We start from the raw sequence: 14,110 nt of genomic DNA, 5'->3' as shown, positions 1-14,110 counted from the left end.
TTTCATGCGTCTTGGCTGCTTTCTACAAGTATTTCACACTGCTCCTGGCGCAAAATTTTAAGCAGTTCTTCTTTGTTTGATGGCTTGTGACTATTCATCATCCTCTTGATTACATTCCAGAGGTTTTCAATGGGGTTCAGGTCTGGAGATTAGGCTGCCCATTACAGGGGTTTGATGGGGTGGTCTCTTAATTTTTGCCAGAGCTGTAAATAAAATGTTAATAATAATAATAATAATAATATCAATATGTATTTGGCTGCCTATGTGTGTGCAGTTGGATCCAGGCAAAGCACATGACAACTTTTTCAGTTAATAATCTGGATAATCATTATGGAAAAAATTGTACCACGACTAACTAATGTGAAAATCACAGTATAATTCAGCATTCTGCAGTGGAGGGCATTTGGGCAGTGGGACTTTCATGACTGTGACTGATGTACTATTCTATAATATGTAAAGAAAGCATACGTTGGAAGCATAAAGAATTAAGTTAAGTCTCCAGTCCCAAACAGAAATGTCCCGTACCTACCTGGGAACACCCCAACCCAAATGGAATCATCCACTTTTGGGTTGGATTTATAAAACTCTGCTTTTTCAGCCAAGAATTTTATATAATTATATCCCTAAAAACTAAACATTCCAGTTAAATTCAAGATTGTTGGCAGCAATGAAATCATCCATGTAGTGCTGATAAACTTGTAGGGCCCAAGTTGGGGCCAATAACTACGGCTAGTGTCTCCAGTGGGTGTGGAAGTGCATCAGCACCAGTACAAAACAATTATTACACTGAATGGCTTCTTTATGTACAGTATGTATATAGTAGTTGAACCATGTGTGTATTTATATGTGCAGTAGCATGTGAATTCCAATAGTTTAATAGCTTTATACATTTCTTATAATTGGCATCAAAATAATTATAAGAAAGCACATTTGCAAACTTTTAAAAGTTCTCTTTGGTGAAAAAGGATATTGCAATTGGGAATTTCTGAATTTCTATTTGCATTCACTTTTGAGACAACTACACCACAATCCAGAGTATGTAGATATCAATCTACGTATATAAACATACAATATATATCTGTAAATATCTGTAGATATCAATTTATATGTATATATATATATATATATATATATATATATATATATATATATATATATATATATACTGTATGTACATACTGGTAATGAGCAGATCAATCCACTCTGGAGACCAGCAGTTCCCAATGGAGCAGTAAGGCACAGGACTGAGTATGACAGAGTTGAATTCCATCTCCAGATACACTGGGAAAGTAGGATCAGACAGATCCTACTGAAATGAAATGTCTTTCTCTCTCTCTCTAATTTCCAAAGATGGAATCCATGATAAAGTTTTTCGAAAATGTGTCGAAGCCGGTGAATTCAAATTTCAAAAGATCAGCTCCAGTCTAGTACACGCGCTCATGCCAATAGCACAGTACTCAGAAAAGACTCCTATAAAGATACCAATATCCTAATAACAGTGCCAGTGTTTGCTCAGTTGCACCTCCAGACACAATATCTTCACCACAGCCAACCTCTGAGCCACATATCCCCATATAGTGCCAGCTCCAATATATTGAGAAAACTACAAAACCCTCATTTACTGGCAGCTACAAGACCCCATACAGTGAACCCCACAGCTCCCTTATATATTATCAGCCACAAAGTCATCAAACAGTGGAGTACCCAAATTCCAGCTTTAGGGTTCACTCAAACTGGCATAGATTCTCTCATGGGAGAGAAGCGGGCCAATTATGCTAATGACGCTCAACCTCAAACTCTGTCAGAGTTTTATTGAAGTGTCCAGTGTCGGACTGAGGTGCCAAGGGCCCACCAGTAACATTGACTGTGGAGGCCCACTTTTCACCTGCATACAATTATTACACTACCCTCATTCACAAATTTACCTATATCTCTATATAATAATAAACTGGGTAGTTTGATTAATGAATGATGAGATGTTGATTTTTCTGTACACAGTGAATCAAGTGATTTATGTCAAGTACTGCCTACACAGTGGGTTTAGGGGCCCAGATCCACAAAGGAGCCCACCGGGGGATTCCCCTGTTCCCCTTTGGGCCAGTCCGAGCCTGGAAGTGTCATCTGAGAGTGATCTGATTCGCAGCACAAGTGCGGAGAAGATGTAGAACTTAATTTCTCTATCTTCTCCATTGTCTCTGTGAGCGTATTTCGGACTGTGACATCTGAGTGCAGTCCGATGTTTCACTCACACCCACAGTCTTGTATGGGTGCGCCTGATCTGAATATCGGAGCCATTGAATCACCTTCAGAAAATAGTTGCAGATCTATTCCGCCCTATAGTATAAAATTGGGCCGAGTGCTATCCAATAAACACCAGTGTGAGAAAGCCCTAATAGCCACCATTTCCAGGGAAAAAAATCCCGCTGCTGGCTACAGAGCTAATAACTACAAAATCCTCATCTGTAATAATCAGATTTAAACCATAAAAAAATAAATCTACTTCAGAAGGATGGATGGACTACTGAAAATAGGGTTATTGGGTATTGATTGAATATCTGGACACCCGAGTTATGACATGCCAACTCTAAAACAGCCAAACTGCCATTAGAGATCCCTTTTTTTCAGGAGTCTCCTGGGTGTTAAAGTAAAGTGGACAAGTATGTGATAAATAATGTCATATTATGAAAATTTTGCTGAAATATATTTCTTGACACTATTTTTTAAAATATTTTCATGCAGACTGTCATGGGTTTCGGGGTATTGTGTTTACCACTGTTATAGAGTATCTGGCCCTGCTTACCTTCCAACAGGGTTAGGATACATACAAGGCTTGTTTACTTGGCTATATTACTGGACCTGTTGCCCTCTGAATTTATTTATTCAAAAACAAAAGCAGATTGTGGAAACACAAGTTGAAGATTTGTCCATATAAAATCCCATAAGCGTGTTTATTTGTATACCCCATTCTCATCTCTGGCTAAACGTGGTATGTGGCCATCTGAATCAATGACAATATTCGAGACCCCTATAATTTGCTAGGTTAACGAACACTGCTGTCATGTAACTTCACATAATCTGTATTGTTAGAGAAGAAGGATTGGTGGAAAAGATAACAAGTCAATACGAGGTTTTCCATGGTCGATAAAGGAAATGTGAATGTAGGTTTACATATAATATCTCTATATTCCGAACTTACCATCCTTGCTGAAAAAATGTCGCAGCACTTTAGGGCATGACTGAGTGACCGTTTCTCCAAATTTAGCTTGATCCCAACATGTAATGTTATCCCAAACTCCCAAACACCCTATAAACGAAAGATACACAAGATTACTAAAGCTCTTAGCTATGTATTACACACATGGTTCATTCCCCAGGCTGTGCTAGCGTTTACATACACCGACATGCAAGTTTAATAACACGGAAGAAAAGTTGTGTATAAATCAATATAATCTATCTTGACTGCAGAAAATTGCTCGGCTGTAACATAAATACAGAGATAAATGGATCATTACAGACAAACACATCACCCACCAGAGACATAATTTTTCTAATGCAAGAATACAATACACTTACAATAAATGCTACGGTCAGTAATATATTTCCATCCATAGAGGTTATGATATATTTAGAACATGATGGATAATATTCAGTGGTCTGGCTTCCGGAAGCAGATTTATTAATTATTACAGATATGGATTCTAGTTATTGGGACTTTAGCTGACAATGGGGGTCTTCCTCCTGGCAATGGTGGCTCTAAAACTGGAATATGGGGACTATTGCTGTACGACAGCTCTGTGGCTCCATTGTATGAGGCTGTGGCTGACATTATGGCTGGCATCTATGGTTGGCAATATATAAGGGACCTATAAATTATACATGGAAGTAGTAAGATCCCATTCCCTTGATGTCTTTTTTAAACTCTACTAATTTTCCAATATCCTTGAGGAGAATTAGGTTAAGGGTAGAGTCACATGACCGTTTTTTCCTCATCCAAGAGTTTGATCATACATTTTTCTAAAATGTGGAGAAAAAAAGCTTCTTCACCTTATTCATTCTGGTAGTGAAAATCGGACCTCACTCGGATGCTACCTGAGAGCTGTCCAATTTATTTTCACGGACTCATAGACTTGCATTGCGTCATACATACTTCCTGAGCTACGATCAGTGACACGCAAGCCTGTTGGTTGCTATAATAGCAAATGCACCATTAGTTTAGCTACCTATCTTTAGTCATAAGAAGTTATATTCTATTGATTGAAATATCACTTACCTGCTTACAGGTGGTGCCACATAGTGAGGTCCTACTACTAGTAGTAAGCACTACTCTTTAGAGTATTATTTTGTTACTTTATAGGGGAAATCATTAAATGTATATTTATCCCCTTTGTGCAATTGAGTATGTTCAAAAATTTATCTCACTTATTGCCCAGTGTCCCTTTGACGGCATTTTGCTTTTTATTTTCCTGTTTTTTATACAATATATCTAATAAAATTGTACTTGTTTTGGATCTCTTCCTACTCTCCTGCATGCACCGCATATGTGGCGTTTTTGTTGTTGTGTTTTAAATAAAGCTGCTTTGTTTTTTAAACTTCCTGGTATTTGCTTTGACAAAACTTTATTAACATACTTAAGGTACCGTCACATTGAGCGACGCTGCAGCGATATAGACAGCGAGCCGATCGCTGCAGCGTCACTGTTTAGGTCACTGTAGAGACGTCAAACACGGCAACAGCTGAGCGATGCAGGAGCGATCCAGTGACGTACTTATCGTTCTCACTGGTTGTTCGCTCCTTGAAAAACCATTGCTGGCATCGTTGCTTTTGCTGTCAAACATGACGAATCATGCCGACCTGACGGCCAAATAAAGTTCTGGACTTTCAGCTACGACCAGCGATGTCACAGCAGGATCCTGATCGCTGCTGCGTGTCAAACACAACGAGATCGCTATCCAGGACGCTGCAACGTCACGGATCGCTGTCGTTCTCGTTGGAAAGTTGCTCAGTGTGAAGGTACCTTTAGTTTTGGATTACTTCTGTTCTTGATGCATTTCCACCATGGAAACACACTATAAAAACACATGCACATTTTTTTTACCTGTGGATTTTCCGCATCTAATACAAGTCTATGGGGAAATTACACACAAAACTCAGCGTACCCGCAAGAGAAAATGACATTTTACGGATTTGAAACATGACCTGTAGATGAGCTTATGCTCCTTATGCCCCATTGCGCGAAACGATTGTGTCCTGTTTGGTGATTCCACATGTCACTCTTCTGACTTGGATGTTTTAACAATGACGCAATAAAGTGAATTTTAAGGACAGTGAGTGCCACTTTTTTTCTACTTGCCACAAGGACATTCATATTGTTTTTCTATGAGTGGGCACCCGTGAATCTGAGTGGTGATGCCAATCAGCGGGTTGTTTGTTTGAATCAGTATCCAGACACGGGTGCTGCAGATCATTTTTCTTGACTTTGAATACTTTAAAAAAGCGCACACAAAAACACAATGAAAAAACTCAAGCGGCCTAATTTAAATAGCTCATTGTGTGAACATAACCTAAAGAGAAACAGATAACACAGTAATTTGCGGCTGCTACAATATTGAGAAAATTCAAGTGGATAAAACCTAAAAGCGCAAATATGATAGAAGAATATTAACCCATTAAGGACTAGGAGTAATTTGGTTTTCTTTTTTTTGCTCCCCTGTGCCCATGTGAGGGCTTGTTTTTTGTAGGACGAGTTGTCCTTTTGAATGGCACCATTGATTTTACCATTTCATCTACTGGAAAACGGGAAAAAAAATTCAAATGCGGTAAAATTGCAAAAAAAAAAGTGCAATTCCACTATTGTTTTTGGATTTTTTTTTACCATGTTCACTAAATGCTAAAACTGACCTGCCAATGTGATTCTCCAGGTTATTACAAGTACATAGACACCTAACATGTCTAGGTTATTTTTTATTTAACTGGTGAAAAAAAATCCAAAGTTTGTAAAAAAAAGAAAAAAAATGTTGTCGTTTTCCGAAACCTATAGCGTCTCCATTTTTCAGGATCTGGGGCCAGGTGAGGGCTTATGTTTTGCACGATGATCTGATGTTTTTATTGATACCATTTTGGTGTGTATACGATCTTTTGATTGCCTGTTATTGCATTTTATTGCAATATTGCAGCAACCAAAAAAGTGTAATTTTGGCTTTTCGATTTTTTTCTCGCTACGCCGTTTACCGACTGGATTAATTATTTTATATATTGATATATCGGGCAATTCTGAAAGGGATGGGAGGAGGTAATGACACGCTTCCTCCACTTGCATGTTAAATGCTTCTGTCAAAGTTTGACAGTGGCATTTAACATGTTAATATCCGTGAATAGATCGTGATTCCACCCGCTGCTGTTAGGGTCACATGACACCTGATCAGATCAGCTGTCATGTGGCGGAAAAACAGGGGGAGGCGTCCAATGTTGAATATATCTATCACTGGACGTTAAAGGGTTAAAATGAAAAATAAATCCCATACTCATGGTCTCCCATTTCCATGTTTGTTCTTGGATATTATTTTGCATAGATCTTACAATGTTTTAGTTCAGCTCGGGAATGAGTAAACCAATACAATGAACTCTTTTAGGTTAAAAATGTAATAAAAAGTTAAACAGCTCAATCTCATCATCAATCAATGCGTTAATCTGGGATTATTTGGCACAACTTCTATACAGATTGAGTAATGTGATGAAAGAAAATATAAACCCAGTGCAACACATTGAGCCAGAAGCAAAAGCAAAAAATGATTTTTCTTGTCCAGATGCAGCTATTGACATAAGCTTTATTTATTTTATAGCCTAAATTACTGTGTTCCTATTTCCCTGTGGTGACATTCAACATCCTCCCATCTATCTAAAAGAAAAGAAAACACTTCATAAACCTGCAATTCAATTTAGAAGGTGAGAAATTACTTGAAAACATGGTATTGACAAAATTGCTAAATTAAATTTCGCATTATCTGCTGGCATTGAACCCAAAATACATGTCTGCCTAAAGCAGGTAAATAGATGGTTTAGGACTCAAAGAATCTTTCTTTGAGATGAAAATTGATGCTGCCAACATCGTGAAGGTCATATCACAGCAGGTGTTAGTCATTCCTAATCTTTTCTGTTCCTTGTCTCTCACTATGCAGGCAAAGTTTCACATTTTTAGAGTGTCTACTCTGGGATAGCTCATTGATTAAAGGGGTTAAAGACAGCCCCTTTTGAATCCTCATATTTCCCCCTTGTAAAAAAAATAACACTTATACTCACCTCCGGGGCTGGCACTGATCCAGTGGTGTCGGCATTGGCTCTCTCAGGGATTGCATAACATTGTTATGTCACGTAATCCCTGCCACCAATCAGCGCTGGCTTCACTCTCCCCACCTGTGGACGTATCACATATGGATTGCCCCAATGGGGCCGTGGGGTACTCGGTACCGGGTCTTGCAGTTCACAGGGGGATGTCACGGTGGCTGACCCAGTCCGTGACCCTGGGACATCCGTGTAAAAGAGAAAGGTCTTTAAAGGGGAAAAGAGTTTATGTTCGTGACGCCACCTGAAGTGTTCGGTCAGGGTGACTGACGCTGCTTTAAGGTGTCCGCTGGGGTCATATTATGGCAGCTAAATGGTATACCTTCCCACAGGTGAAGTGTATCCCCAGGGCTTCCCAGTGTATAGATGGTGGATGGTGAGAGGCGCAGAGAAGAACAAGGACACAAGGTTGCAGTCTCTTTACCTTTACTGAAGACTTCAGCATCCACAGTCCAGGGCACCGGATCACAGGGCAGGCAGAGTCCGGCCGGTTTGGAGGCAAGTCCAGAGTTCCCTTGTCCAGTAGCCTTCCTCTAGAGCTGCAATGTTGTATTCCCTTACTGCTAAGCCTCTCATAAGGTCCTCACAACTGTTGTAGATGTTATGTCTCTCTCTCTGTCCCCTGGATAGGATAGGACAAACCCATATGACTGGTGGCTTGAGGCTGTTTATAGGGATTCTATCATGCCCCAGCCTCTAAGTGGTGCCACCGTGCCTCCTGGGTGTAGGGCGGACAGGTAACGTGAAATTAGCTGTCCTGCCAGTCTCTGGAGCAAAGCATAAAGATCATTACTCCCTCGGTGTTCCAGCTACTGAGCTTCTGCGCCTCAGAAGGAGGCAGACTGTGTAGGGCTGGTCTTCTTCTGATATCCACTCCTTTGCTACAACTTCTTTTGCACGCTCGCTGCAATTCAATAATGCCTTCGATGTCTCTTTCTAGGAGCTGCAGCTCTGATGGCATGCACAGCTCCGTGTCCTTCTTCATTCTCTGACAGGATCCCACCCCTGTCAGGGACCAACTAACTGAGCGGAGATCAGCCAGCAACTGACTAACTTTCCCTACAGGCAACCAGTTTTACCAATGTGGGGAGTGACCTAATAAATAGGAGCAAGAGCTCCCCCTGGTGGCCTGGAGTGTGAAATGTGTTGCATGTTTGTGATACCTGGATGCAGTTATCCTTTTTTGCCTCCAAAAGTAGCATCACTCTCCCCGAGAGGAAAGCAATACCACCACGATGACCAGGACCCTGGGTGTTGTGAATTTCGCTCTTGGGCTCCCTCCGGTAGTTGTAAGTGGCACTTTTGTGAGTTCTGCTCTTGGGCTCCCTCCGGTGGTTTTAAGTGGAATGGCTGCTCCTTGGATTTAGCAGTCAGCAGCTGCTTCCACTAATTGTCTATTCTGCTCGGCTATTTAGCCTGGCTCTCCCCTTCAGCTTGTGCCACTTGTCAATGGTTCCTGGTTGGATTCACATCTCTCTTGGTTTTCCCTGATATCCTGACCAGTTCAGCAAAGATAAGTCCTTGCTTGCTCTTTTCTGTCCACATGTTGTGGACTTCATTGTTCGGTACATTCTATGTTTTTGTCCAGCTTGTCAGTATGGATTAATTCTGTTAAGCTGGAAGCTCTGGGAAGCAGATTTACCCTCCACACCTTTAGTCAGGTGTGGAGATTTTTGTAAACTCTGTGTGGATTTTTTGTAGTTTTTATACTGATCACACAGTATCCTGTCCTGTCCTATCTATCTAGCTAGTATGGCCTCCTATGCTAAAATCTGATTTCATTTCTGCGTATGTTATTTCCCTCTCCTCTCACCGTCAATATTTGTGGGGGGCTATCTTTCCTTTGGGGATTTTCTCTGAGGCAAGATAGGTTTCCTGTTTCTGTCTTTAGGGGAAGTTAGATCTTAGGCTGTGCCGAGGGGTCTAGGGAGTGTCAGGTAACCCCCCACGGCTATTTCTAATTGCGCTGCTAAGTTCAGGGTTTGCGGTCAGTACAGATACCACCTCCTTCAGAGCTCGTCCCATGTTGCTCCTAAACCACCAGATCATAACAGTACAAGTGGCCAAAAATGAATTAAATGCATCTCAAAAGAAGGAAAAAGAAATTCTGAGCCTTTTTTTTTTTTTGCACTCTGCTTTGTCTTTTTTTTCCTCTTGACTTCTGGGTGGTTCAGGATTTTGGCGCTGGCATGGATGTTCAGGGTTTGTTTTCTCGTGTGGATCAACTTGCTGCAAGAGTACAGAGTATCCAAGATTATGTTGTCCAGACTCCGGCTTTGGAGCCTAGAATTCCTATTCCTGATTTGTTTTTTTGGGGACAGATCCAAGTTTTTGAACTTTAAAAATAATTGCAAATTGTTTTTTGCTTTGAAACCCCGTTCTTCTGGTGATCCCATTCAGCAAGTTAAAATCATCATATCCTTGCTGCATGGTGACCCTCAGGACTGAGCATTTTCCCTTGAATCAGGGGATCCGGCATTGCTGAATGTAGACGCATTTTTTCAAGCGATTATTGTATGACGAACCTAATTCTGTGGATCATGCAGAAAAAACCCTGTTGGCCCTGTGTCAAGGTCAGGAAGCGGCAGAATTATACTGCTAGAAATTTAGAAAATGGTCTGTGCTCACTAAATGGAATGAGGATGCTCTGGCTGCAATTTTCAGAAAAGGTCTTTCTGAAGCCCTTAAAGATGTTATGGTGGGCTTCCCTACGCCCCCGCTGGATTGAGCGAATCTATGTCTCTAGCCATTCAGATTGATCGGCGTCTGCGCGAGCGCAAAGCTGTGCACCATATGGCAGTGTCCTCTGAGCAGAGTCCTGAGCCTATGCAATGTGATAGGATTTTGACTAGAACAGAACGGCAGGAATTCAGACGTCAGAATAGGCTGTGTTTTTACTGTGTTGATTCTGCTCATGTTATTTCTGATTGCCCTAAGCGTACTAAGAGGGTCGCTAGGTCTGTTACCATCAGTACTGTACAGCCTAAATTTCTCTTATCTGTGACCCTGATTTGCTCATTATCGTCCTTTTCTGTCATGGCATTTGTGGATTCAGGCGCTGCCCTGAACTTAATGGACTTAGAATTCGCCAGGCGCTGTGGCTTTTCCTTGCAGCCTTTGCAGAGCCCTATTCCTTTGAGGGGCATTGATGCTACACCATTGGCCAAGGAGTGTGGAAACCACAGAAAAACGACCAATATGGGTAATATACGTATAGAAAACTTTATTCACAAAAATTGCATTAAAATCATAAAAAAGCCATAGTAGACTTAGGACAACAAAGGTACAAGGTGAAACAATGGTGATGATTGCCCCAACCAGTCACCACCATACAAAAATGACGTGCGGACCGGAAAACCTCAGGCTACCACAAAGGACATAAATAAAATGTGACATATGCTTACATATACTGGTACATCAGATCGCTACATTCATTATAAGATGTCAAAGTCTATATTCAAAAAAATATATATATGCCACAGTGGGGTACTAGCATAAAACAATACAGCAACCTTGATGGTAGTCCAGCGGTATGTGGCCAACAGCATCGCTCTAGATGTACATAAGGACTGTCACTTATATCTGTCCCTCCCCCTTGGTCATATGCGACCGTAAGACCCTCAATAAGACTGCCCGGTAAGTGTTTTATGCTAGTACCCCACTGTGTCATATACAGTATATATGCGATCTGATGTACCAGTATATGTAAGCATATGTCACATTTTTATTTATGTCCTTTGTGGTAGCCTGAGGTTTTCCGGTCCGCACGTCATTTTTGTATGGTGGTGACTGGTTGGGGCAATCATCACCATTGTTTCACCTTGTACCTTTGTTGTCCTAAGTCAACTATGGCTTTTTTATGATTGTAATGCAATTTTTGTGAATAAAGTTTTCTATACGTATATTACCCATATTGGTCGTTTTTCTGTGGTTTCCACACTCCCTTTCTATTTAGTTGCATACGACTGGGTTACGAATTTATCCATTAAACGACAACATATATATTTATATGTATTGCGAGTGTTGTAATGTTGCTATCTAATACCTTTGTTTCTCTACCATTGGCCAAGGATAAACCTCAGTACTGGACGCAAATGACCATGTACATGGCTCCAGCACATCAGGAAGATTGCCGTTTTTTGGTGTTGCATAACTTGCATGATGTTGTTGTACTGGGTTTTCCGTGGTTACAGGAACATAATCCGGTGCTGGATTGGAAAACTATGTCTGTGACTAGTTGGGGTTGTCAAGGGGTGCATAGTGACGTTCCTTTGATGTCAATTTCCTCTTCCCCCTCTTCTGAGGTCCCTGAGTTTTTGTCGGATTTCCAGGATGTATTTGATGAGCCCAAGTCCAGTTCCCTTCCACCGCACAGGGACTGTGATTGTGCTATTGACTTGATTCCTGGCTGCAAGTTCCCTAAGGGCCGACTTTTCAATCTGTCTGTGCCAGAGCATGCCGCCATGCGGAGTTATGTTAAGGAGTCTTTGGAGAAGGGGCATATTCGGCTGTCTTTGTCACCATTGGGAGCGGGTTTCTTTTTTGTTGCTAAGAAGGATGGCTCCTTGAGACCCTGTATAGATTATCGTCTTCTTAATAAGATCACGGTCAAATTCCAATACCCCTTGCCTGTGCTTTCCGATTTGTTTGCTCGGATTAAGGGGGCTAGTTGGTTTACTAAGATTGACCTTCGAGGGGCATATAATATTGTTCGTATTAAACAGGGTGACGAATGGAAAACTGCATTTAATACGCCCGAAGGCCATTTTGAATACCTTGTGATGCCATTCGGGCTCTCTAATGCTCCATCTGTGTTCCAATCCTTCATGCATGATATTTTCCGCAATTATCTTGATAAATTCATGGTTGTATATTTGGATGATATTTTGATTTTTTCCGATGATTGGGAGTCTCATGTGAAGCAGGTCAGGATGGTATTCCAGATCCTTCGTGATAATGCTTTGTTTGTGAAGGGGTCTAAGTGCCTATTCGGAGTTCAGAAGGTCTCTTTTTTGGGTTTTATTTTTTCCCCCTCGTCTATGGAAATGGATCCTGTTAAGGTCCAAGCCATTCATGACTGGATTCAACCCACATCTGTGAAGAGCCTTCAGAAATTTTTGGGCTTTGCTAATTTCTATCGCCGTTTCATTGCCAACTTTTCCAGTGTGGTTAAGCCCCTTACTGATTTGACGAAGAAAGGCGCTGATGTGACGAATTGGTCCTCTGCGGCTGTTGAGGCCTTTCAGGAGCTTAAACGCCGATTTACTTCTGCCCCTGTGTTGCATCAGCCGGATGTTTCTCTTCCTTTTCAGGTTGAGGTTGACGCTTCTGAGATTGGGGCAGGGGCCGTTTTGTCTCAGAGGAATTCTGATGGTTCTTTGATGAAACCGTGTGCTTTTTTTTCCAGAAAGTTTTCGCCTGCGGAGCGCAATTATGACGTCGGCAATCGTGAGTTGTTGGCTCTGAAGTGGGCATTTGAGGAGTGGCGACATTGGCTTGAGGGAGCCAAGCACCGCGTTGTGGTCTTGACTGATCATAAGAATCTGTCGGCCAAGCGGCTGAACCCTAGACAGGCTCGATGGTCCCTGTTTTTCTCCCGTTTTGATTATGTGGTCTCGTATCTTCCGGGATCTAAGAATTTTAAGGCTGATGCCCTCTCTAGGAGTTTTTTGCCTGACTCTCCTGGAGTCCTTGAGCCGGTTGGCATTGTTAAGGAAGGGGTGATTCTTTCTGCCATCTCCCCTGATTTGCGGCGGGTGCTTCAGGAATTTCAGGCTGATAAACCTGACCGCTGTCCTGTGGGGAAGCTGTTTGTTCCTGATAGATGGACAAGTAAGGTAATTTCTGAGGTTCATTGTTCAGTGTTGGCCGGTCATCCTGGGATTTTTGGTACCAGAGATTTGGTTGCTAGGTCCTTTTGGTGGCCTTCCTTGTCGCGGGATGTGTGTACTTTTGTGCAGTCCTGTGGGACTTGCGCCCGGGCCAAGCCTTGCTGTTCCCACGCTAGTGGGTTGCTTTTGCCCTTGCCGGTCCATGAGAGGCCCTGGACACATATTTCCATGGATTTTATTTCGGATCTTCCTGTTTCCCAGAAGATGTCTGTTATCTGGGTGGTTTGTGACCGGTTCTCTAAAATGGTCCATCTGGTACCTTTGCCCAAGTTGCCTTCCTCCTCAGATTTGGTTCCATTGTTTTTTCAGCATGTGGTTCGTTTGCATGGCATTCCGGAGAATATTGTGTCTGACAGAGGTTCTCAGTTTGTTTCTAGGTTTTGGCGGGCCTTTTGTGCTAGGATGGGCATTGATTTGTCTTTTTCTTCAGCGTTTCATCCTCAGACTAATGGCCAAACTGAGCGAACTAATCAGACCTTGGAAACCTATTTGAGATGCTTTGTGTCTGCTGATCAGGATGATTGGGTGGCTTTCTTGCCATTGGCCGAGTTTGCCCTTAATAATAGGGCTAGTTCGGCTACTTTGGTCTCACCTTTCTTTTGTAATTTTGGTTTTCATCATCGTTTTTCTTCAGGGCAGGTTGAGCCTTCTGATTGTCCTGGTGTGGATTCTGTGGTTGATAGGCTGCAGCAGATTTGGACTCATGTGGTGGACAATTTGACATTGTCTCAGGAAAAGGCTCAACGTTTTGCTAACCGCCGTCGGTGTGTTGGTCCCCGACTTTGTGTGGGGGATTTGGTTTGGTTGTCTTCTCGTCATGTTCCTATGAAGGTTTCTTCCCCTAAGTTTAAGCCTCGGTTTATTGGTCCTTATAAGATTTC

General features: G+C 41.9%; 1 protein-coding gene across 1 annotated transcript in view; it reads right to left on the bottom strand.

Moving 5' to 3' along the window:
• Positions 1 to 14,110, bottom strand: part of VIPR2 (vasoactive intestinal peptide receptor 2) — a 171,844-nt gene that overhangs the window by 93,227 nt on the left and 64,507 nt on the right. The window contains exon 3 of the mRNA XM_069729711.1: positions 3,197 to 3,304. Within this exon, the coding sequence (XP_069585812.1) occupies positions 3,197 to 3,304 (108 nt within the window). The remainder of the gene's footprint in view (positions 1 to 3,196; positions 3,305 to 14,110) is intronic.

Source organism: Ranitomeya imitator, chromosome 6 (genome assembly GCF_032444005.1).
Source record: "Ranitomeya imitator isolate aRanImi1 chromosome 6, aRanImi1.pri, whole genome shotgun sequence".
In the NCBI taxonomy this organism is placed as follows: Eukaryota; Metazoa; Chordata; class Amphibia; order Anura; family Dendrobatidae; genus Ranitomeya; species Ranitomeya imitator.
This window is presented reverse-complemented; position numbering and strand designations above follow the sequence as displayed.